This window comes from Chiloscyllium plagiosum, chromosome 5 (genome assembly GCF_004010195.1).
Source record: "Chiloscyllium plagiosum isolate BGI_BamShark_2017 chromosome 5, ASM401019v2, whole genome shotgun sequence".
NCBI classification, from domain to species: Eukaryota; Metazoa; Chordata; class Chondrichthyes; order Orectolobiformes; family Hemiscylliidae; genus Chiloscyllium; species Chiloscyllium plagiosum.
Genome location: NC_057714.1, coordinates 1,839,097 through 1,861,156, shown reverse-complemented (window position 1 = coordinate 1,861,156; position 22,060 = coordinate 1,839,097). Strand labels below are relative to the sequence as shown.

General features: G+C 41.2%; 1 protein-coding gene across 1 annotated transcript in view; it reads left to right on the top strand.

Moving 5' to 3' along the window:
• The first annotated feature begins 1,179 nt into the window (after positions 1 to 1,179).
• The window catches only part of LOC122549657 (DNA topoisomerase 2-beta-like), a 144,337-nt gene continuing 123,456 nt past the window's right edge, over positions 1,180 to 22,060 (top strand). The window contains exon 1 of the mRNA XM_043689461.1: positions 1,180 to 1,930. Coding sequence (XP_043545396.1) covers positions 1,889 to 1,930 — 42 coding nt within the window. The 5' untranslated portion in view covers positions 1,180 to 1,888. The remainder of the gene's footprint in view (positions 1,931 to 22,060) is intronic.

The following is a 22,060-nucleotide window of genomic DNA, read 5'->3' as shown; positions in this document are numbered from 1 at the left end:
TTGACTATAGGAGTTGGGATGTCATGTTGTGGCTATATACAATACTGATTTTGGAATATTGTGTGCAATTCTAGTCCCCTTCCTATTGGAAGGAGGTTGTGAAACTTTGAGAGTTCAGAAAAGATTTACAAGGGTGTTGTGAGGCTTAGAGGGTTTGAGCTGAGGGAGAGGCTGAATAGGCTGGGGCTGTTTTCCCTAGAGTATCAGAGGCTGAGGGGTGACTTTAAAGAGGTTTATAAAATCATAAGGTGCATATATAAGGTTTATAGCCTATTTTCCCAGAATAGAAGAGTCCAAAACTAGTGGACATAGGTTTAAGGTGAGAGAGGAAAGATTTAAAAGGGGCTTAAGGGTAACCTTTTCATGCAGCAGGTGTTTCGTGTATGGAATGAGCTGCCAGAGGAAGTGGTGGCGGTTGGTACAATTACACCATTTAAAAGGCAGCTGGATGTGTACATGAATATGAAGGGTATAGAGGGATATGGGTCAAATGCTGGCAATATGGACTAGATACCTGGTTGGTATGGATGAGTTGGATTGAAGGGTCTGTTTCCATGCTGTATAATTCTATGACTGTATGAGAATGCCTCCATGGCTGAGGGATTTTGGTTACGTGGATTGGAGTAGTTACTTTTTAAGAGATAGTTCAAAGGAGGTGTACAAAATCATTTCAGTAGAATAGGCAGGAAGAAACTGTTCCAGGTGGTAAAGGACTCGGATACAGGACAATTAGAAGTTTAAAAAAAAAACTGACAGGAGGTAAAATTTCCAAGTGGTTAGGGTTCACAAAGAACTGTCTGACTGTGTGGTGTAAACAGATTCAATTGTAGCATTCAAAAAGGAGCTGGATGATCATCTGGGAGAAAAGGTGACCCAGTTGCTCACATACAAAGTGGACGACGGGCCGATTAAGTTCTCACGAATTGAACATCCCGAGCGCCTCTCTCCCTCCCTCCCTGAGATTCTAATACGCTCTGAGCGGGGTTCCTGGGAAGAAAGGTGGCGAAAACCCTAACCTTCGGTTTCCTCCGCAGCATCGAGCGACGAATGCCGTCACTCTCCGACTCCGGATCATTTTTGAAAGCGAAGAGGGCGACGTCAGGCCGGAACGGCCCCGCCGATTGGTGGACGTGTCGGGCAGTGAAGACGGGGGGAGGTGATTGGAGGACGGCGGGGGGCGGCCGGTTGTCAGTCGGTGGCAGTTTCCTCGCTCTCCTATTGTTTGTGGCCGGTGCGCGAGCGAGCGAGCGCGCGGTGGGGGGCGGCGGCGGGAGACTGCGAGCCCAAACCGTCTCAATATTGAAAGTCAACGGCTGTCTCGCTCCGGAGGTTCGTGGGGTTTCGAAACAAAACGCCGCGCTTAACGATGCTTCGTTTCAGTGTGAGGAGGCGGTAGCGGCAGTAGGATCTCAATACGGGCATTTTGTTTACGTGTTTGCAAGACCTCGGCCTGGAAGACGACGACGAAGAGCTCGGAGCGAGAAGAAAGCGGAGCCGCTTCCTCGCCGTCCTGCTCGGAGTCACCGGCCGGCCCGAGGTGGGAGTGCAAACCACTGAGGACCAGGAGAGCCGGCGCAGGCAGACAGACGGGAGGCCTCTCCTTGTGCGGGAGGAGCCGTCGCCGCCATCCTTTCTCTTCCTCCAGGATTTTTAAATAACTCGGCCTTTTAAACCGAGGGGGCCCTCCCGGAGCCGTCGAGAAACGGGTGGCAGGACGGGATCCATGTAACGGCCGAAGGCCTCGGAAGCACCGACGGTTTGGAGGAGTCGCCGAGCCCCCTCCCGGAGAGTGACGATACCCTTGTGAAGACCACAACCGCCAGATCCCCGAGCCGCAGCAAGCTAAGTGAATCCCCCGGAGTAGGGGGGAACGGGAACCTTCGCAAAGATGTCCAAAGGAGACGGAGAGTCCGGAGGCTTGACTTGGGTGGTAAGTGTGCACTGTGAGCAAAGGCATTTAATTGAGGAAGGGTTGGTTGGGTGGAGGTCGTGAGGAAAGCACCGTGGAGATCTCCCAGCCCTCAGGATTCACCGCTGCCGAGGCTGAGCCTGCACATCAGACCGGCGAGAGCGCTCAGTCTATAACATCTGGCTGGGATGGATGGAACAATTTGACAACACGGCTTTTGTTGTCTGGGTATTCTACTGTTTTCCAGAAAACAACTTCATAAATAGATAAAGTTTTTTTTGTGTGGCACATTCATCCTTTCACTGTGTCTGAGGATGTCTTTTATTTGATATCCACATTGTCTTGCTCTATTCCTGCTCTCAGTTAACTTTGGCAAGAGTGGAGGAAACCTAATTTCTTTGATGCTACTGAGAGCTTACAAACTACTGGAGGGAAGAACTAAACTTTCTAGCTGACTAAAGGATAAGCTGCAGCAAAAGAGAACAAGTTTAAAATCTAAAACAAAAGCAAACATTAATTACACTTTTCCTAGGTCTCTATAAGCAAAAGAGTTGAATTTTGAGACACTGAAGCAGCTTATACTTTAGTGTCTCAAAATTCAACCTTTTTGTTTATGGAGACTTAGGGAAAGTCTAATTAACGTTTGCTTTTATTTTAGATTTTAAACTTGTTCTCTTATGTTTCACCATGTTCTCTGTTCTACTTATTTAGGTGATGTACGCCTTGAATTATGCTATATATGAAACAGGGTGCTCCTTTTACCACATCTGTTTCTTTGGATTTTTCAATCCTTGTTTTATTACTTCACTTTAATGTACACAGCTGTATTCATTTTCATATACTCAGTGATTTGCTAGCTGACTTTTTATTAATGTAAATACAAATATTCCTTATTAGAAAAGTGGTTGTTGAGCCAATGATTGCAAGTTAGTAGTTATGAGAGAGGGTGTATTGTTGTCATTGGAAGATGCACTAACAACTACATTGAGGACAATGTTAATTTTCAAAAGCATAGTTTGTTGGGAAGGGTGGACAACTGGCAGGTGAAATTTGACACAAGTGTGAAATTATTTATTTCATTTGAATGAGAGGAAGTGATCTAAAACAGTGCTGTAATACTTGGAATGCAGGAGCAGAGGGACCTGTGGATATATGTCTATAAATCATTGAACGTGAAAGACCAAATTAAGATAGTAATTTAATTAAACATATGGGATCCTCAGCTTTCATAAGTAGTGGTATAGATTTCAAAAATAAGGAAGTTATGATCATTTTTGTAAAATACTGGTTCAGTCTCAATTGGAGTATTACTTCCAGTTCTCAGTCACTTATTAGAAATAATGTGAAGGGAGTGTGCAGAAAACATTCACAGGGATGGAGGACTTCAGTTATGTAGGTGGGAGAACAGCCTCAGCTTCTCAAATCTTCGAGAAGAGAAGCTTGAGCTGAAATTTGATAGAGATGTTCCATGTCATAAGGGGTCTAGACAATGTAGATATTAAGAAACTGTTCCTATTGGTAGAAGGAACACGAGGACTCTGGTAAATGGAGTGGTGATCCAAGGAATAAGTATTTTATTCAGACAGTGATTAGGACCTGTAATGTACTGTGCTTGACAGTATGATGGAGGCTGATTTACTTCTGTCTTTCAAAGGAAATTCTCTGAAGAAAGAAAATGTACACATTTACAGGGAAAAGGCAACAGAGAAGAACTAGTCGGGTTGGTGTTGCAAGAGCTGGCACAGACATGCCAAACTGGTTACCAGCGTGGAAAGAAAACATTGTGATAATGATATTGCCATGTAGACAGTACCCAATGCTTCTTTAATTCCAGTTGTTTATTGTGACAGCATAACTAGTCACAAAATTGACTTAAATAAGGGAATGGAAAGGGTCCATTGTACCCTTAAGGTGGCTGCACAGGTGGATAGACTGGTCAAGAACGCATATGGTATGCTTGTCTTCATCAGATGGGGTGTCGACTATAAAAGCTGGCAGGTCACGTTAAAATTATACAAGACTTTGGTTTGGCCACATTTAGAATACTGTGTAGAGTTCTGGCTGCCACATTGCCAAAAGACTTTGGAGAGGGTGCAAAGAAGGTTTACGAGGATGTTACCTGGTATGGAAGATGTTAGCTATGAAGAGAGGTTGAGTAGGTTAGGATTATTTTCATTCGACAAAAGGAGATTTGGAGGGGGGGAAACCTGATTGAGGTCTACAAAATCATAAAGGGTATAGGCAGGGTAGATAGAGATAAACTTTTTCCCAGGGTGAAAGATTCAATAACGAGAGGTCACGTGTTCAAGGTGAGGGGTGGAAAGTTTGAGGGGGATATACTTTACATGGGGTGGTAGGTGCCTGGAACACATTGCCAGCAGAGGCAGGCACGGTAGATTCATTTAAGATGTGTCTGGTCAGATACATGAGTAGGTGGGGAGCAGAGGGATACAGATGCTTAGGAATTGGGTAATAGGTTTGGACAGTGGATTTGGATCGGCCGAAGTGCCTGTTCCTGGGCTGTAAATTTTCTGTGTTCTCTGTTCTTTGAAAGGAGCGCAGTATCTATTTGGATGAATGCTGCTTGGATTGTGGAACAATCTGAAGTAGAAATGTCACTACCTGTATTGGGCAGATGCCTTAGAGAGTATGCATTGTGCATCTTAATTGCTTAAAGTTCTGAATGGACTAAATACTTAAACATGTAGTTATGATCTAGCATTAGAACTGTTTCTGATTTCAGCTTAGTAATTTGAAGAATTGAATCGAATCAAATAACTTAGGTGATTTGTGGGCTAGCATGAGCAAAAGTGAGCGTGGAACTGCCTGAAGTAGCTGGTTCACTGATGTCTTTGGGGAATTTATTCAAACTGGTGTAGTCTACACATGACGTGTCGATTATATTTACTGGACATTGAATAATAGGCCAGTTCACTTAGATTTTTGCAAAAATGAATAGAAAGTAAAATGTGTGCTATTGCCATTGTTATTTGGATTACAAAAATAAGATATTCTGGATGTCTAATGATTTGATTTTATTGTACCACGATACAGTGAAAAGATTTGTGTGCTATCCAGGCAAATCAGAAGTATATCAGGATATTTAGAACTGAATGCAGAATATAGTTTTATAGCTACAGACAAGGTGCAGAGAACGATCAACTTTAATATGGGAGATCTGATCAAAAATCTGATGTGGTGAAGAAGCTGTTCTTTAATCTGTTGTTGTGTTTTATACCTTCTATATCCTCCGCCTAACAGGAAGGTGGACGAGGATAAAAACTGGTGGGAGGGGTATTTGATTATGTTGGCTGCTTTTCCAAGGCAGTATGAAGTAAGTCAATGAATGGAAGGTTAGTTTGTGTGATGGACTGGATTACGTACGCAACTCCCAATAATTTCATGCAGTTTTGGGCAAGCAGTTGCTATGCCAAACTGTGATATATCCGGATAGCATGCTTTCTGTGGTGGACTGATAAAGATTGGTAAGGGTTATTGTGGACATGCCAAATTTCCTTAACCTTCTGAGGAAGTGGAAGCATTGGTACACTTTCTTGACCGTAGCGTTGATGTATATGGACCAGGACAGCTTGTTGGTGATATTTACTCTTAAGAAACTGAAGCTCTCGACCATCTCCACCTCAGTGAGAATGTGTCTAGGGTATAAGCAGGGCAGGGAAAGAGTGAAGTTCTGAGTTTTGTGAAACAAGAAGTTCAGCTGAGCATGACTCAGATCAGATAAGAATTTACAGTTAACAATTGGGTGCTGGAGGCAAGGGTAATGAGTTAATAAGGTGAAAAAGCAGTCATTATGTCGAGCCATTTAACAATATTGGAAGCATTCAGTATGCAAGGTCAGCTAACAAGGGGAAGAGTATCCATTGTATGCATCCAGTTAACAAGGTTAAGAGCATTCATTGTATAACAGTAAAGGGCTTGGTCTCTGCTATTGATACTCCTTGATTGTAATGGTCACCCAAGTAATACATATGTTGCCTTATCTGGACGCTCCTTCCTGTAAAATGACTATATAATTCATTGAGAAACTGCTATTCCAGAGAAGACTGAACTCATGTTTCTGTGCACATGGGCGGCTGTTCTCTCTCCATCCCAGGCCTAGGATAAAGATGAAACGTTTTGCTTCGACTGAGAGGGGGAAAACGGGAGGACATCAGTCCATTGATACAGACGGGTGTGTCATCCCTTCTACTTATAATCTGCATCTGCCCTGAATTTGAGTCTGTGTAGGTTGTGACGGTAGGTGAATTGTAGTGGATCAAGGCAGTCTGGGAGGCTGGAGTTGATGTATGCCATTACTGATGTCTTGAAACACTTCATAATGGATGTCGGAGCCACTAGGCTGTAGTCCTTAAGGTATGCTGCCTGATTTTTCTTTGGCATCAGGATGGTGATGGTCTTGCAGCAGGTGAGAAACTCATTGGCTTAAGGAGAGGTTAAAGATGTCTGCAAATATTCCCTCCAGCTGGCTCCCGTGGGATTTGGGTGCACAGCCGTGGATTCCATCCGGGCCAATTGTTTTCTGTGGGTTCAGTCTCAAGAAGGCCAATTTGATGTCAGTGGTGGTGACTGCAGATACAGCTGCACCTGAAGCTGTCAGAGCAGGTAACATTATTTCACTGAACTTCTGTTAAAATGAGCAGCAAATATATTGAGCTCAACGGGGAGGGATGCATTGTTTTCAGAGATTCTGCTTGACTTTGCTTTGTAGCATGTTTTATGTAGCATGTCAACCTTGCTACAGATGACATGTGATATTGTCTCTTGGTGTCCCTGATAACTTTGCAAAGGTCGTATCTAGATTTCCTGTTTAGGTCAGGGTCACTTGAGTTGTACGCTTCAGACTTGGAATTCAGTAGGGAGTGGATCTTCTGGTTGGGAAACACTCTGATTAATTTCTTTGGAGCAGAATCCTCTGTGCACTTGCTTTTGAAGCCTGTGTCAGTAGTGGCATACTCATTTAGGTTGGCTGCTGAGTTCTTGAATATGCAGTCACGTAGGAGGTCATACATTACTTTAGACCAACACTGTATGACTTTCTATTCTGGATCCTCTTGCTTCCGTTTCTGCTTGTAAGCTGGGCGAGGAGCTCAGCCTTGTGGTTTGATTTTTCCAAAATGCGGGCAGGGGATGGAGCATTAAGTGTCTTGATTGTGTAGCAATGGTCAAAGATGTGTGGGTCTCTGGTGGGTCAGGAAACATTATTTCCTGATGTTTGTCTGAGTTGATGACGTGAAAAATGTTTTTTTCAGAAATAGGTTGAAAAGATCTCTGGGTGGGTGGTGGTAAAGTAAATGGTTTTAGAGTCTGGAATACAGGGAGAACTGGCCATTTGGATACAAAACTGGCTCAAAGGTAGAAGACAGAGGGTGGTGGTGGAAGGTTGTTTTTCAGACTGGAGGCCTGTGACCAGTGGAGTGCCACAAGGATCGGTGCTGGATCCTCTACTTTTCTTCATTTATATAAATGATTTGGATGTGAGCATAAGAGATATAGTTAGTAAGTTTGCAGATGACACCAAAATTGGAGGTGTAGTGGACAGCAAAGAAGGTTACCTCAGATTACAACTGGTGGGCCAATGGGCAGATGGAGTTTAATTCAGATAAATGCGAGGTGGTGCATTTTGGGAAAGCAAATCTTAGCAGGACTTATGCACTTAATGGTAAGGTCCTAGGGAGTGTTGGTTTTGAAATGGTTACGTCCTATGGAATTTATAAGATTGCTGCTGAAATCAGCTCAGATTTTCACAGCAATGCAAAATACCTATTGGATAAAGATCAGTTGGTAGAAGCACACATCCATCAAGTAAGGAAACTTAGTGGAACAATTAATGAAACTTCTACATGTTTAATTATTGCTGTTTTCACCGTTTCAAGTTCTCTGGCATTGAAATCATTCACGAATTGCTTTCACAGTATAAAATACATAATTTTCTATATTTGGTGCAAAATTAACTGTTTAAAAAAAATGTTTAAAGCAGGACTACGATCCCAAGCACTATAACACTTGAACACCAGTCTTCAGAGCTTTGCAACTTGCTGTGCTGTTTCCCACATTGAGAGTCTCTGGTTGGCAGACAGCGCTGCAGGAATAGAAAAACAATGAAAGAAAATGAGCTTTGGGATATCTTTACCTCTTAATTATATTTTATTTAATTCATTCATTCTTGGGATGTGAGCAAGACTCGCTTATTGCCGACCCCAGTTTCCCTTGAGAAAGTGGTAGTGAGTTGCCTTCTTGGTCCACTGCAGTCTATTTACTGTTGGTAGACACTCAATATTGTTGAGCTGCAAGTTCCTGAATTGTGACTGGAGGTACCGCAGGAGCAGTGGTATATTTCCTGGATGGTGCATTTACTTAAAGAAGCACTTATTGGTGGTGTCCCCATGTATCTACTCCCTTCGATGGCAATGGTTGTATTTGTAAGGTATTGTGTAAGAAATCTTTGAATTTCTGCAGTGTATCTTGTAGATATGAACAGCAGGAGTGTGTACTAATGACTAGTCCAGTTTAGTTTCTAGTCAGTGCTACCCCCAGGCTGTTAATGATGAGGGATTCAGTGAGGTGATGCCATTAAATGTGGATAAATTATCTCGTTTGAGATGGTCATTGCCTAGCACTTGTGTAGGGTGAATGTTATTTGACATATCAGTTCAAACTTGAATATTGTTGAGGTCTTACTGTATTTTGGTATGGGTTGCTTCAGTATCTGAACAGTTGTCTGTGGTGCTGAATATTGTGTAGGTCATCAGTGAATATCTCCACTTCTGACATTATGATGGAGGAGATGCCATTGAAACATTTGAAGATGATTGTGGTCAGGACATTACCTTGAAGAACTCTTGCAGAGATGTCCCAGAGTTGTGATGATTCCAGGTTTTGAATCATAGAATTCCTACAGTGTGGAAACAGGCCCTTTAGCCCAGCAAGTCCACACTGACCCTCAGAGTATCCGACCCTAACCCATTCCCCATTACTCTACATTTGCCTTTGACTAATGCACATAACCTACACAGTTGCCTGAGGCTGGAATCGAACCCTGGCCCCTGGTGCTATGAAACAGCAGTGTTAACCACAGAGTGACCATGCCACCTTTCTGACTCTCATTTGTTATAGCTGGATATTCTTCTACAAAGAAAAGTTATCTGCATTATGTTTGATGTGTAAACTATTGTAAGTAAGACCCATTTTCCCAGAATGTCTCAAAAATATTTGGCAAATAGAATCCCATATCCTGTGGCTCCATGAGATCTTGTGCTCTAGCAGTGAGAGTGATTTTAACGACTCTTAATCAGCCTCACAAACTAAAGGGCATTTCATACTTTCATCCGTATAATGTACAAGAATACTCATGAAGATTAATATTTAAATCACTGCTAAAAATGATGAGCTTCATGCTCCTTTTGGTCACCTAAGGATGGGAACTTAAATATACATTTCTCTGGATTTAATTTTTAAAATGTTTTGTTTGTCCTTAAAACGTCTACTTAACTATATTTTAGTGAGGAACTAAACATCACTAAAACAAGCGTCCAGCCTGGTCATTGTGCACAGCCAGTTCAATTGACCAACCAAGCTTCTTAGTTGCTCTATCTCTTTCAGTATAATGTCATCTTTCTGTGATGTAGTACAATTAACTGGGATGGTTGTAACACTCCCTGAATAGAATTGATTTCAAATTAAACCTACTTTGCTTAATATCTATTTCAATATATTTAAGTCCCACAAATGTGACTTTCCCATTTTATTCTTCTCTAGCTATACATTAGGCAACTTAATATGATAAGAACCCATAGCATTGGAAGTAATATATTTGCATAGATAGAAGATTGGCTGATTAATACAGAGAGTAGGGATAAAAGGAGCATTTTCAAGATGGCAATCTGTAACTCTTGAGAGTGCCACAGGGATCAGTGCTGGGGCCAAAGTTATTTACAATATTTGTTGATTACTTGGATGATGAAAATGAACATACAATAGCCAGTTTTGCAGAAGACACAAAAATAGGTGGGAGGGCAAGTGGTGAGAAAGACTGTATGTGCCTTCGCAGACTAAGGTCCAGTAAGGGGACAATATCTTGGCAGATGAAATATAATGTGGGAAAATATGAGAGAGTATGTACTTTGGTAGGAAGAATAGAGGAGTTAAATATTTTTAAATGGACAGAGACTGCAGAAAGCTACAGAAGGTGGATTTGAGGGAACGATGAAAATTAAAAATGGTGAACACATTGGCCAAATATTATTCAAAAGCAGTGACAACTGAGGAAGGGCAAGAAAAAAGATACTAACATTAAATTATGTACAAGAACTTGCCCAAAACAAACACCTGTGGGATTGCTGTAAATCTATGAAAACCATTTTTTTGAAAAATTACATTCTTTGCAGAATGAATACGAATTGGCCTTTCAAAATGTTTGAATTTTTTTTCTGAGAATAAAGTAGTTTAAGTGTGATTTAACTCAAAGCAAATTCCTGATCTTACTTTTAAAATCACTTAGCAACGGTATTCTTTATGGGGTAAAGGACCAGGAGAAAAAAGAACAAGCAGAAGATAGAATAAGGTGTAGGTCCTAGAGACCTTCACTCTGACCCCAGTCTTGATCTAATAGTGACACAGTGTCTAGTTTATGAGCAGTTCCTATTAATTGGGGCCTACAGGCTACCTCACAAAATGAAAATTTTTATGAAGTATAACGAACAAAAATGAAGGCTGGTCTGGTCTCACACTCTGCAACTTTTCTATGCCGAAATTTATTGCATCATACTCAGTTCATGGGTTTATTGCTGTCTGTGTTTCTTAACCACACAGTAATTTTTGGTAAATAAAGTTGCAATTCATTTTTAACAGCACAGAAATCCATTTTATGTTTCAAAACTTCTTACATTGAGTCCTTTGGCAATATCATTAACTTGTAGGTTTCTGTCTAAGCTGTACACTGTCCTGATTTTAATCAGTATCACCAATACTTCATAACCACTGGGTAAAAATCTTGGGACTAAGTTCCCAACAGTAGTGTGGATATACCTCTAACAGAAAGAAAGGAATGCAGCAGTTCAAGAAAGCAGCTCACTACCACCTTCTCTAGGGCAGGCAATAAATGCTTGTCCAGTCAGCGATTATATCAACATGCAATGAGCAAATTATTAAAAAATGAGCTATTCCCTTAGTACCAAAATACCACTGATGTGCCATAGCTTCCAGAATAGTGTTCCAAAGGTCTGTTATACTTCTAAGTTAGGAGAAATTTGTTCTCGTCTCTGCCTTTATTGATCAAGTTGTTTTTTCTGAAACTGTGACTCTCTAGTTCCAGACTCCCCAGTCAGACCTCTTTCAAGCATCTAAAGTATAAAGTACCCTAAGAATGCTTCAAAGAAATCACCTCTCTCTTCTGAGTTTATTCAATTTTCATCTGGGCCGAGGTAAGATTCAGTTTGGGCTCTTCCAGAACCACTCAGCTCCTGATCTCATTGCAGTCTTGGTCCAAACATTAACTAATGAAGTGCCACAGGCATCAAGGTCCCAATTATTTTCAATATATGTTCACGACTTGGATGAGGAAAGTAATTGCACAATAGCCACATTTGCTGATGAGTAAAATAGATGGGAAAGCTAGTGGTGAGTATGATACAAAGAATATGTAGAAGGATATAGATAGGTTAAGTGAGTGAGTAGAAAGCTTTGCAGAAGGAATATGTGGGAAAATGTGAGGTTATGTACTTTGACAGGAAGAATAGAGCCAAAAAAACCATAGATGCTGGAATCCAAGGTAGACAAGCAGGAGGCTAGAAGAATGCAGCAAGCCAGGCAGCATCAGTAGGTGGAGAAGTCAACATTTTGGCTGTAACTCTTCCTCAGGACTGAAGAAGGGTTACACCTGAAACATTGACTTCTCTATTTCCTGATGCTGCCTGGCTTGCTGTGTTCTTCCAGCCTCCTGCTTGTCTACTCGGAAGAATAGACCAGCTGAATATTATTTAAATGGAGAAAACAGACAGAAAGTGACAGCATAGAGAAGTTTGGGAGTCACAAAGATAACATCCAAGTTCAACCGGTAATAGTGAAGTACATGGAATGATTGCCTTTTTTTTTCCACCCCCAAAGAGAATGGAGTGTAAAAATAGGGAAGTTTTGCTAAAACTAGACCCCTGGCATACAGTAAATAGTTTTGGGACACTTATTCAAGAAAGATGTATTGGTATTGGATGCTGTTTAGAGAAGACTCACTAGGCTGTGTCCAGGTATGATCATATGAGAGGTTTAGTAGGTTGGCCTCATTGGAGTTTAGAAGAATCAGAAGCAAATTTATTGAAACTTAAGATTCTTGGGGGATTTGACAGGTTAGATGTGGAAAGGTTGTTTCCCCTTGTGGAGAGTCTGGAACTAGAGGGCATAATGGCAGAAATAGGGGTTGTCCTTTTAAGACACAGATGAGGAGGAATTCTGCCGAGTTTGGTGAATTTGTGGAATTCTTTACGACTGAGGGCTTGAGGCTGAGTTGTTAAGAATATTCAAAGATGAGTTAAATGTCAAAGATTGATTTTTAATCAGGAAGGGAATTGGGGATAAGGCAGGAAAGTGGAGTAAAGGATAATATCAGACATGATCTCATTGGTGGAGCAGACTTGATGGGTTGGAAGACCTACTTCTGCACCTATATTTGTATGGCTTTATGGACAAAAGTACTGAATTCCAGAGGGAAGGCATAAGTCACTGGTTTTATATCAAGGCAGCATTTGTCTAAGCATCTCATCAAGAAGCCCTTGAGAAATTGAAATAAATAGGAATCGAAAGGGGAAATTTTCCTTTGGTTGGAGACCACTTTGAAACCCTCGGGAATGCTATTGACCATAAACTGAACTAGATCAAACCAGATGAGTGTTGTGACCACAAAGGAAGTTCAGCGGATGGGAATTCTAACAAGATTCAATCACCACCTACCTCCCCAAATTCTATCCACTGACCAGAAGGCACAAGCCAGGAGTGTAATAGAATACTGTTCACGTGTCTGGATGAGTGCAGCTTCAACAACACTCTAAGCTCAATACCGTCCAGGACAAAGCAATCCACTTGATTGCATCCCACCCATTTCTGGAAACCATGCTGAATCTGCTTGATCATGTTATGTATTTCTAAAAGCTCTGCTATTACATTCTTTATAATAGACTAAATGTTCCCAATGATAGCTATTTAAGCTAACAACTAGCTTGTGATTATCTTTTTCTTCTTCCCAGTTCTTTTCTTCTTAAGTTTTATAATGCTCTGGGACTTTTCTATATTCCAAGGTTTCTTTAGTGCATCCATTATCTCTGCAGCTCATTTGTTTAGCATCTCAGGATGCATCCCATCAGGTCCAGGGGACTTATCATTCTTTAGCCCCATCAGTTTCTCAGGCACTTTCTCTGTAATGATAGTTACTGTCTTTATTTCCTCTCCTCCTTTTTGCCCATTGAATATTTAGTAACTTTGGAATGCTATTAGTGTCTTCTATTGTGTATATTGATGCAAGCTGTTCATCGACTGCACTGCCATTTCTAGGTTTACTATTTATTATTTCCCCAGCCTTGTTCTCCAAGGGGTCCATGTTCACTTTAGCTTCTCTCTTCCTTTTTTGATATATTTAAAGAAGCTCTTACTGTCTGTCTTGATATTCAGAGAGAGCTTTCAAATGTCTTTGAAGTGCTTTTTTTTCTCCCCTTTAATGCTGATAATTCCATAGTTGAGAGAACAGAAACTGGCAGCAAAACCTTTTGAACATGGAAACATTTATTGGAAATGGCATCATGTTCATATCACTGGCCTGGTAATTCAGATAGTCAAGCTTGTGCCCTGAGGACATGGCTTCATTTCCTATCATAATTGAATTTGCAATACATCTAGAATTGAACCATTAATTGATTATTGTAAATATTCACCAGATTTACAAACATTCTTTACAGAGTGAAATCTGCCCTCTTCTCTTGAGTCACATGTAGGTAACACCAGACCCAAAACAATATGGGTGACTTTTAATTATGTACTAAAAAGGTTCAGTGAGAAATTCCATTCTTGGGCAATCAGAGCTATAATGATTTTGGGCTACAAATTCATGTCTTACCAGTGCATCTATAAGTCATGAAAGATTAAAGGGTGCAATGTGCAGTCTGTTGAATTAGTTTTTGTAGGAGGTTGGCCTGAATGTGTTGTGAAGAATGCTGATATTTGTCTGACTGTCTTCTCATTGAATATCGAGAACGTGGCAAAAGCACAGCTGGTGGAGTTTCTCTCTCATTCTTGCAAGCTCCTGCTACGCAGTCCAGGTCGTGCTGCAGTTCAGGAGTACAGTGCTGACAACTGCTCTGTATGTTAAGGCTTCTGGAGATCTTGGTTACCGACACTTGTTGCCATAGCTTATAAAAGACTTAGCTAATGTAGATCTCCATAGCATCATACAGCATGGAAACAGACTCTTCAGTCCAGTTCGTCCAGGCCAACCAAGTTTCCCAAACTAAACCAGTCCCACTTGCTTGCATTTGGTCCATATTCTATTTGTGTACCTCCCCAAATGTCTTTTAAATGTAACTGTACCTGCATCTACTAATTCCTCTAACACTTCATTCTACATATGAACCACCCTTTGTGTGAAAACGTTGTCCCTTAGGTCCCATTTCTCCTCTCATCTTAAAATTATGCCCTCTGGTTTTGATCTCCACACCCTAGGGAAAAGACTTCTGATATACACACTATCCATGCTGCTCATGATTTTATAAACCTCTATAAGGTTGCCCCTACACTCCAATGAAAGAAGTCCCAGCCTATCCAGCCTCGTCTTGTAACTCAAACCCTCCTGTCTCAACAACATCCTTGTAAATCATTTTACACCCCCTCCAATCTAATAATATCTTTCTATAGCAGGGAGACCAGAACTGTACACAGTACTCTAAAAGTGGCCTTACCAATGTCCTGTGCAACTTTAGTGTGATAACCCAACTCCTATATTCAATGGTCTGAGCAATGATGGCAACCATGCTATACACCTTTTTAACCACCCTGGGTGGAAGTGAGGACATTGCGAGCATAAGCTCTTCCTAATGAAGAACTTATGCTTAACATTAACTCTTCTGCTCCTTGAATGCTGCCTGACCGGCTCTGCTTTTGCCACGCCACACTTTTTGACTTTTTAACCACCCTGTCTACCTGTGATGCAACTTTCAGAAAAACTATGTACTTGAATCCCTAGATGTTTCTGTTCATCAACACTCCCCATTAACTGTGCAAGTCTTGTTCGTCTTAGCAAAATGCAACACCTCAAGTTTATCTAAATTAAACTCTATCTGCCAATCCTCAGCCCATCGGCCCAATTGATCAAGATCCCTTTGTAATCTTAGATAACCACCTTCACTGTCCAGTTTTGGTGTCATTCACAAATGTACTAACCATTCCACTTACTCTTATCCAAATCATTATATAAATGACAAATTATTAATGGTGGCCTTTTGTAAGAGGGGGCTGCCAAAGAATAGGAAGTTCTCAACTTATTCCAAAGATTCTTTCTTCAACATGTATATTTAGTTGACTGGGTGTGGTTGATGTGAGTTTTATTTTGGTGACATTTGAGGACAGGCTGAATCTTTTGTGTGCAACATTGAGCTGAGTGAGAGTGCCTTACAAACCTGGTGCTGAGTGAGCAACAACATTGTAGTGATTTGCAAATTCAGGATAGAGTTTTCTGTTTAGTTGATAATTGATCCTCTTTGAAATAAACTTGTCAGGTGGATTGTAAATAGTATGGAGGTTTGCTTCACCTGTATGGGTCAGCATGTATTTAAGGGAAAATTGTGACTAACTAACAGGCTGGAGTTTTTTGAAGAGGTAACAGAGAGGGTTAATGAAGGCAAGACCAGTTGATGACTTCCAAAAGGCATTTTGAAACTGTTCCAGATCTTGGTATGTAAATTTCCAATTATCAAGTTGGCAAATGACACAAATCTAGGGAGAATTGTAAACTGAGAGAATGACAGTGTAGAACTTCAGAAGGATATTTACGTATTGGTGGGTTGGGGGCAGATCAAGTTCAATGGGGAAATATTTACTTTGGTCCAAAGAACATGGGGCAACAATAAAAAGAGGGCTATTCTAAAGGATATGCAGGAGCAGAGACATCTGGGTATGTATGTACAAAAGTCATATGTGCGTTACTCATTGAATGTGGTACAGAAACTACATGGATTTCTGACCTGTGTGGATGGTAGCAGCTTCCACAACTGGAAGCCAATGACATGATTGGTGTGTCAACACTAATTGCTGTATGCGGAGACCTGGAATGGCTGTGCATGTGTGCAGTCGAGAGGGAACATTGGCAGACAGAGCTATTAATAAACTGTATTTGCATTCTAGGATTCATTAATAGGGGCAAGAGCTGGGATGTTAAGATGAACACGATGTTATTTTGACCTCACCTGGAGTATTGTTTACAGTTATGGGTGCCAAGTTATAGGAAGCATGTGAATATTAGAGACAGTGTAGAAGTGGTTTATGATAGTGCTTCCAGATGCAGGAAACTTTAGTTAAGAGGAAATATTGGAGAAATTGGAACTGTTTTCCTTGGAGAGAAGACTACAAGGAGATTTGACAGGCATTTCCAGAATCATGAGCAAAGTAGAAAGAATGGATTGGGAGAAAATGATTTGAGAGATCAGAGTTTTAAAATGTTCTGAGGAGAAACAAATATGAAAAGAGAATTTTCTTTCACTAAAGCAATTAGTTAAGGTCAAGAAATGTGGAGGAAGTAGATTCAGTTGAGGCATTCAAGAGGACATCTAATGATTATTTAAATAGAAGCATTATACATATATTTTGTAAGGGTATATTTTCTCTTACTGTATATTTCTTAGCTTTTTAAATACAGTGGATTTTAGTGTTTTTCCTACTTGCAAGTAAGATTTCTTGTGGAATGTTGTGTCATTTATTTTCAGTTGTGTCAGTTTAAATCATCATCATTGAGGCCAAAATTTTGTTTTCAAAATAATAGTAAGGTTAATTGTTTTCACTGTTACTTATGCATTAATGGTAAAAAGCAATTTTAGGGTAAGGGGGAGATATGTGGTTAAGTACAAACAACCAATGGTTTCTAAGTGAGTGTTATCACTTCACCATTAAGTTTCTGTTTGTGGTCTTTTGTCTTCCCTGATCATTGATGTACTTAAAAGCTTTTTCTTTTCTCATTGATGTCATGAGTGTCACTGTCAATGCCAGAATTTGTTACTCATCCCTAATTGCTGTTGAGGAAATTGTGGTGAACCTACTTGAACTATTGCAATCCGTTTGGTAGGAGAAAGTGAGGACTGCAGATGCTGGAGATCAGCGTTGAGAGTGTGGTGCTGAAAAAGCACAGCCAGTCAGGCAGCATCCAAGGAGCAGGAGAGTCAATGTTTTGGGCATAAGCCCTTTATCAGGAATGTGGGTTGTGGGTCAGGCTAAGAGGTAAATGGGAAGGGGGTGGGGTTGGGGGAGATAGCTTGGATGAGGGAGAAGGTGATATGTCAAAGGGGGCAGTGATGGACTGGTCTGGAGGGCTGTGTCGAGTTGGAGGCTTGGGACTGGGATATTGTGGGAAGAGGGGAAATGAGGAGCTGTTGAATCCGCATTTATCCCATGTGGTTGCAGGGTCCCAAGGCAAAATATGACATGGTGGTCGTCCAGGCATCAGGTGGTAATGGGTTGGTGGCGGTGGGGGAGGCCCAAGACCTGCATGTTCTTGATGGAGTGGGAGAGGGAAGTTGAAGTGTTCATCATTTGGTACACTCATAATGTTGTTGAAAGAGAAATCCAGAGTTTTATTTGTGACAGTGATAGTCCGTAGTTGTGATGGTCTGTGACTTTGAGAGGAGTTTGCAGGTGATGGTTTCCAACATGTTTGTTGTGTTTAACCATGTAGGTGATAGAGGACATGGGTTTGGAAGGTGTTGGCAAAGCAGATTTGGTGAGTTGATGGACTGCTTCCATTAGTTGATCCACACTGCTGCTACTATGCAACAGTGGTGAAGAGAGTGAATGTTTAAGATGGTGAATGGATACTGATTTAAAGCAGGTTGCTTTGTCCTGGATGATGTCAAGGATTTTTGGGTGTTTTTGGAGCTGCACTTATGTAGGCAAGTGGGAAGCACACTCCTGAATTGTTCATTGTAGATGGTGGGCAGGTATTGGAGAGACAGGAGGAGAGTTAGTTGCTATAGGATTCCTAGTCTCTAATCTATTGTTAAGGTGACAGAATTTGGATGTCTTGTCTAGTTTAGTTCTAGTCAGTGGTAAACCATAGGTTGTGGATATTGGGAGGATTCAATGATACTGAGGTTATTAAATTCCATTGGGATGATAGTGGCATATTGGTAATGTTTCTGAACTAGTAATCCAGAGTCTCAAGCCAAATGCCCTTGGCGCATCAATTCAGATTCCACCATAGTAGGTGGTGGAATTTAAGTTTAGTGGGGGGAAAATACCTGGAATACAAGATTGCTTGAGTAATGGTGGCAGTGACAGCTGTCGTTGATAAGTGTAAAAGTTTATTCGCTTCTTTAGGCTTTTACGACTGAGACTGGTGGAGGACGTTGTCTTTGTTTAGTTCCACTGTTCACAAATTTTAATTTTTTTTTCTAGTTCCAAATGCAGGCAATTGAATGATTGCTCCATTTTAATTTGGATTAAAAAGATCCAGTAGCCAGGTTTCTTTTTAAGACTTTGAAAATTATTGATTTTATTATTAAAAAGAACTTACCTGTGATGATGCAGAACTGGTTACCGTAAACAATTTATAATAAAATATCATAAATGTTTACCTCTCCAAATAACTATCTCTCTCTCACTGACTCATTCACTCATGTATACACACGTGTGCACACTCGCACGCACACCCGCTTTTTCTCTCTCATTTTTCAAGAACTTTTTTTTGATGGCTAGCTGTTAAAGGCAACAGTAAGGTTTGAAATATTCAGATGGCCTTGGCCTGACATTCTGGCCTGTGCAGACAGGTGTTACCCAACATAGACAGTTGTGTCTGGAATCTTTGCAAACACAGTTCAACGGAAAGGGAAAGCAACAGGAAGTACGGTGATAAATGAAAAGGTAAGCAGCAGATTCGCATGTGTGCAGGAGGGTTTAAGTTCAAGGCAGACTATGAAAGAAGCAAAAACGAAGGATAACTCAGGGGATATTAGAGATGTTGTGAATCACGACGGTAAGAAAGCTTGCATAAATGCACTTGACCTGAATGCTCATAGCATTCGTAACAAGGTTGGTGAGTTAACGGCACAAATTATCGTGAATGCATATGACTTGGTAGCCATCACTGAGACGTGGCTGTAAAGTGGTCATGACTGGGAATTAAATATTCGGGGTACTAGACTATTCAGAAGGACAGACAGGAATGCAAGGGGGTGGGGGGGGGGGGGGGGTGGTGGAACTCTGATATTCAAGGATGACATCAGCGCTGTGCTGAGAGATGATACAGGTTCTATGGAGCATGTAGTTGTGTGGAAATTAGGAATTCCAAGGAAGGAAACTGATCTTGGAGGAACTCTTTTGGCGAAGTTCACAGCACAGAAACAGGTACGTGAATTGTTTTAAGTGTGGCCTACAGAAAGTCTGCAGTAGTGAGTAGAATGGGTTCATTCTTGACTATATGTTTTTTGAGAAATGTCTTTCGATTAAACTTAAAATATAAGTCATAACTATTTAACCTGGGGCAGTGTTTTGTAGAGGACTAAGACGGTATTATTTTCTGTGTCTAGATTGTGAAGGAGCAAAAATGGCCTTTACTAGAGTAATATGCGCTTCTTGTCAGATGTGGGAGTTTAAAGAGAGTTTAAGGGTTACTGCGGATTATATCTGCAATAAATGCTGTTAGCTGCGAATCCTGTCAGACTGAATGGATCGCTTGGAGGGACAGTTAGAGGCAATGAGGAATTTGCGACCGCAACAGTATGTGAAGGATGGCAGTTATAGGAAGGGGGTAGAAATCTCAGATACAGTCACATAGATGGGTTAACTCCAGGAAGAGTAAAAGAGGTAGGCAGCTAGTGCAGGAGTCTTCTGTGGCGATCACCATTTCAAACAGCTATGTTGTTTTGGAAAATGTAGGGGGTGATGGATTCACAGGGGAACGTAGCATGAACAGCCAAGTTTCTGGTATTGAGACTGGCTCTAATGCGACGAGGGGTATGTCTGGTTCCAAGAGATCAGTTGTGTTACGGGACTCTGTAGTCCGAGGTACAGACAGACGTTTGTGTCCAGCAGCGAAAAATCAGAATGATGTGTTGCTTCCCTGGTGCCAGGATCAAGGATGTCTCCGGGAGGGTGCAGAACGTTCTCAAGGGGGAGAGGGGCCAGCAAGAGATCATTGTCCATATTGGAACCAATGACATAGGAAGGGAAAAGTTTGAGATTCTGAAGGGAGATTAGAGAGTTAGGCAAGAATTTAAAAAGGAGGTCCTTGAGAGCAGTGATATCTGGATTACTCCCAGTGCTACGAGCTAGTGAGGGCAGGAATAGGAGGATAGAGCAGATGGATGCGGAGGTGGTGTATGGAAGAAGGATTCACATTTTTGGATCATTGGAATCTCTTTTGGGGTAGAAGTGACCTGTACAAGAAGGACGGATTGCACCTAAATTGGAAGGGGACTAATATACTGGCAGGGAGATTTGCTAGAGCTGCTTGGGAGGATTTAAACTAATAAGGTGGGGGTGTGGGACCCAGGGAGACAGTGAGGAAAGAGATCAATCTGAGACTGGTACAGTTGAGAACAGAAGCGAGTCAAACAGTCAGGGCAGGCAGGGACAAGGTAGGACTAATAAATCAAACTGCATTTATTTCAATGCAAGGGGCCTAACAGGGAAGGCAGATGAATTCAGGGCATGATTAGGAGCATGGGACTGGGATATCATAGGAATTACAGAAACATGGCTCAGGGATGGACAGGACTGGCAGCTTAATGTTCCAGGATGCAAATGCTACAGGAAGGATAGAAAGAGAGGCAAGAAAGGAGGGGCAGTGGCGTTTTTAATAAGGGATAGCATTACAGCTGTACTGAGGGAGGATATTCCTGGCAGTACATCCATGGAAGTTATTTGGGTGGAACTGAGAAATAAGAAAGGGATGATCACCTTATTGGGATTGTATTATGGACCCCCTAATAGTCAGAGGGAAATTGAGAAACAAATTTGTAAGGCGATCTAAGCTATCTGTAAGAATAATACAGTGGTTATGGTAGGGGCTTTTAACTTTCCAAACATCGATTGGGACTGTCAAAGTGTTAAGGGTTTAGATGGAGAGGAATTTCTTAAGTGTGTACAAGAAACTTTTCTGACTCAGTATGTAGGTGTACCTACTAGAGAAGGGGCAGAACTTGACCTACTCTTGGGAAATAAGGCAGGGCAGGTGACTGAGATGTCAGTGGGGGAGCACTTTGGGGCCAGTGACCATAATTCTATTAGATTTAAAATAGTGATGCAAAAGGATAGACCAGATCTAAAAGTTGAAGTTCTAAATTGGAGAAAGGCCAATTTTGATGGTGTTCGGCAAAAACTTTCAAAAGCTGATTGGGGGCAGATGTTCGCAGCTAAAGGGATTTTCTGGAAAATGGGAAGCCTTCAGAAATGAGATAACAAGAATTCAGAGAAAGTATATTCCTGTTAGGGTGAAAGGAAAGGCTGGTATGTATAGGGAATGCTGGAAGACTAAAGAAATTGAAGGTTTGGTTAAGAAAAAGAAGGAAGCATATGTAAGGTATAGACAGGATAGTTCGAGTGAATCCTTAGAGTACAAAGGCAGTAGGAGTATACTTAAGAGGGAAATCAGGAAGGTAAAAAGGGGACAAGAGATAGCTTTGGCAAATAGAATTAAGGAGAATCAAAAGGGTTTTTACAAATATATTAAGGACAAAAGGGTAACCAGGGAGAGAATAGGGCCCCTTAAAGTTCCTGAAGAAGGACTCTTGCCCGAAACGTCAATTCTCCTGCTCCTTGGATGCTGCCTGACCTGCTGTGCTTTTCCAGCAACACATTTATAGCCCTTAAAGTTCAGTAAGGCTGCAGAAAATGGAGAAGATACCAAACGAATATTTTGTATCAGTATTTACTGTGGAAAAGTACATGGAAGAT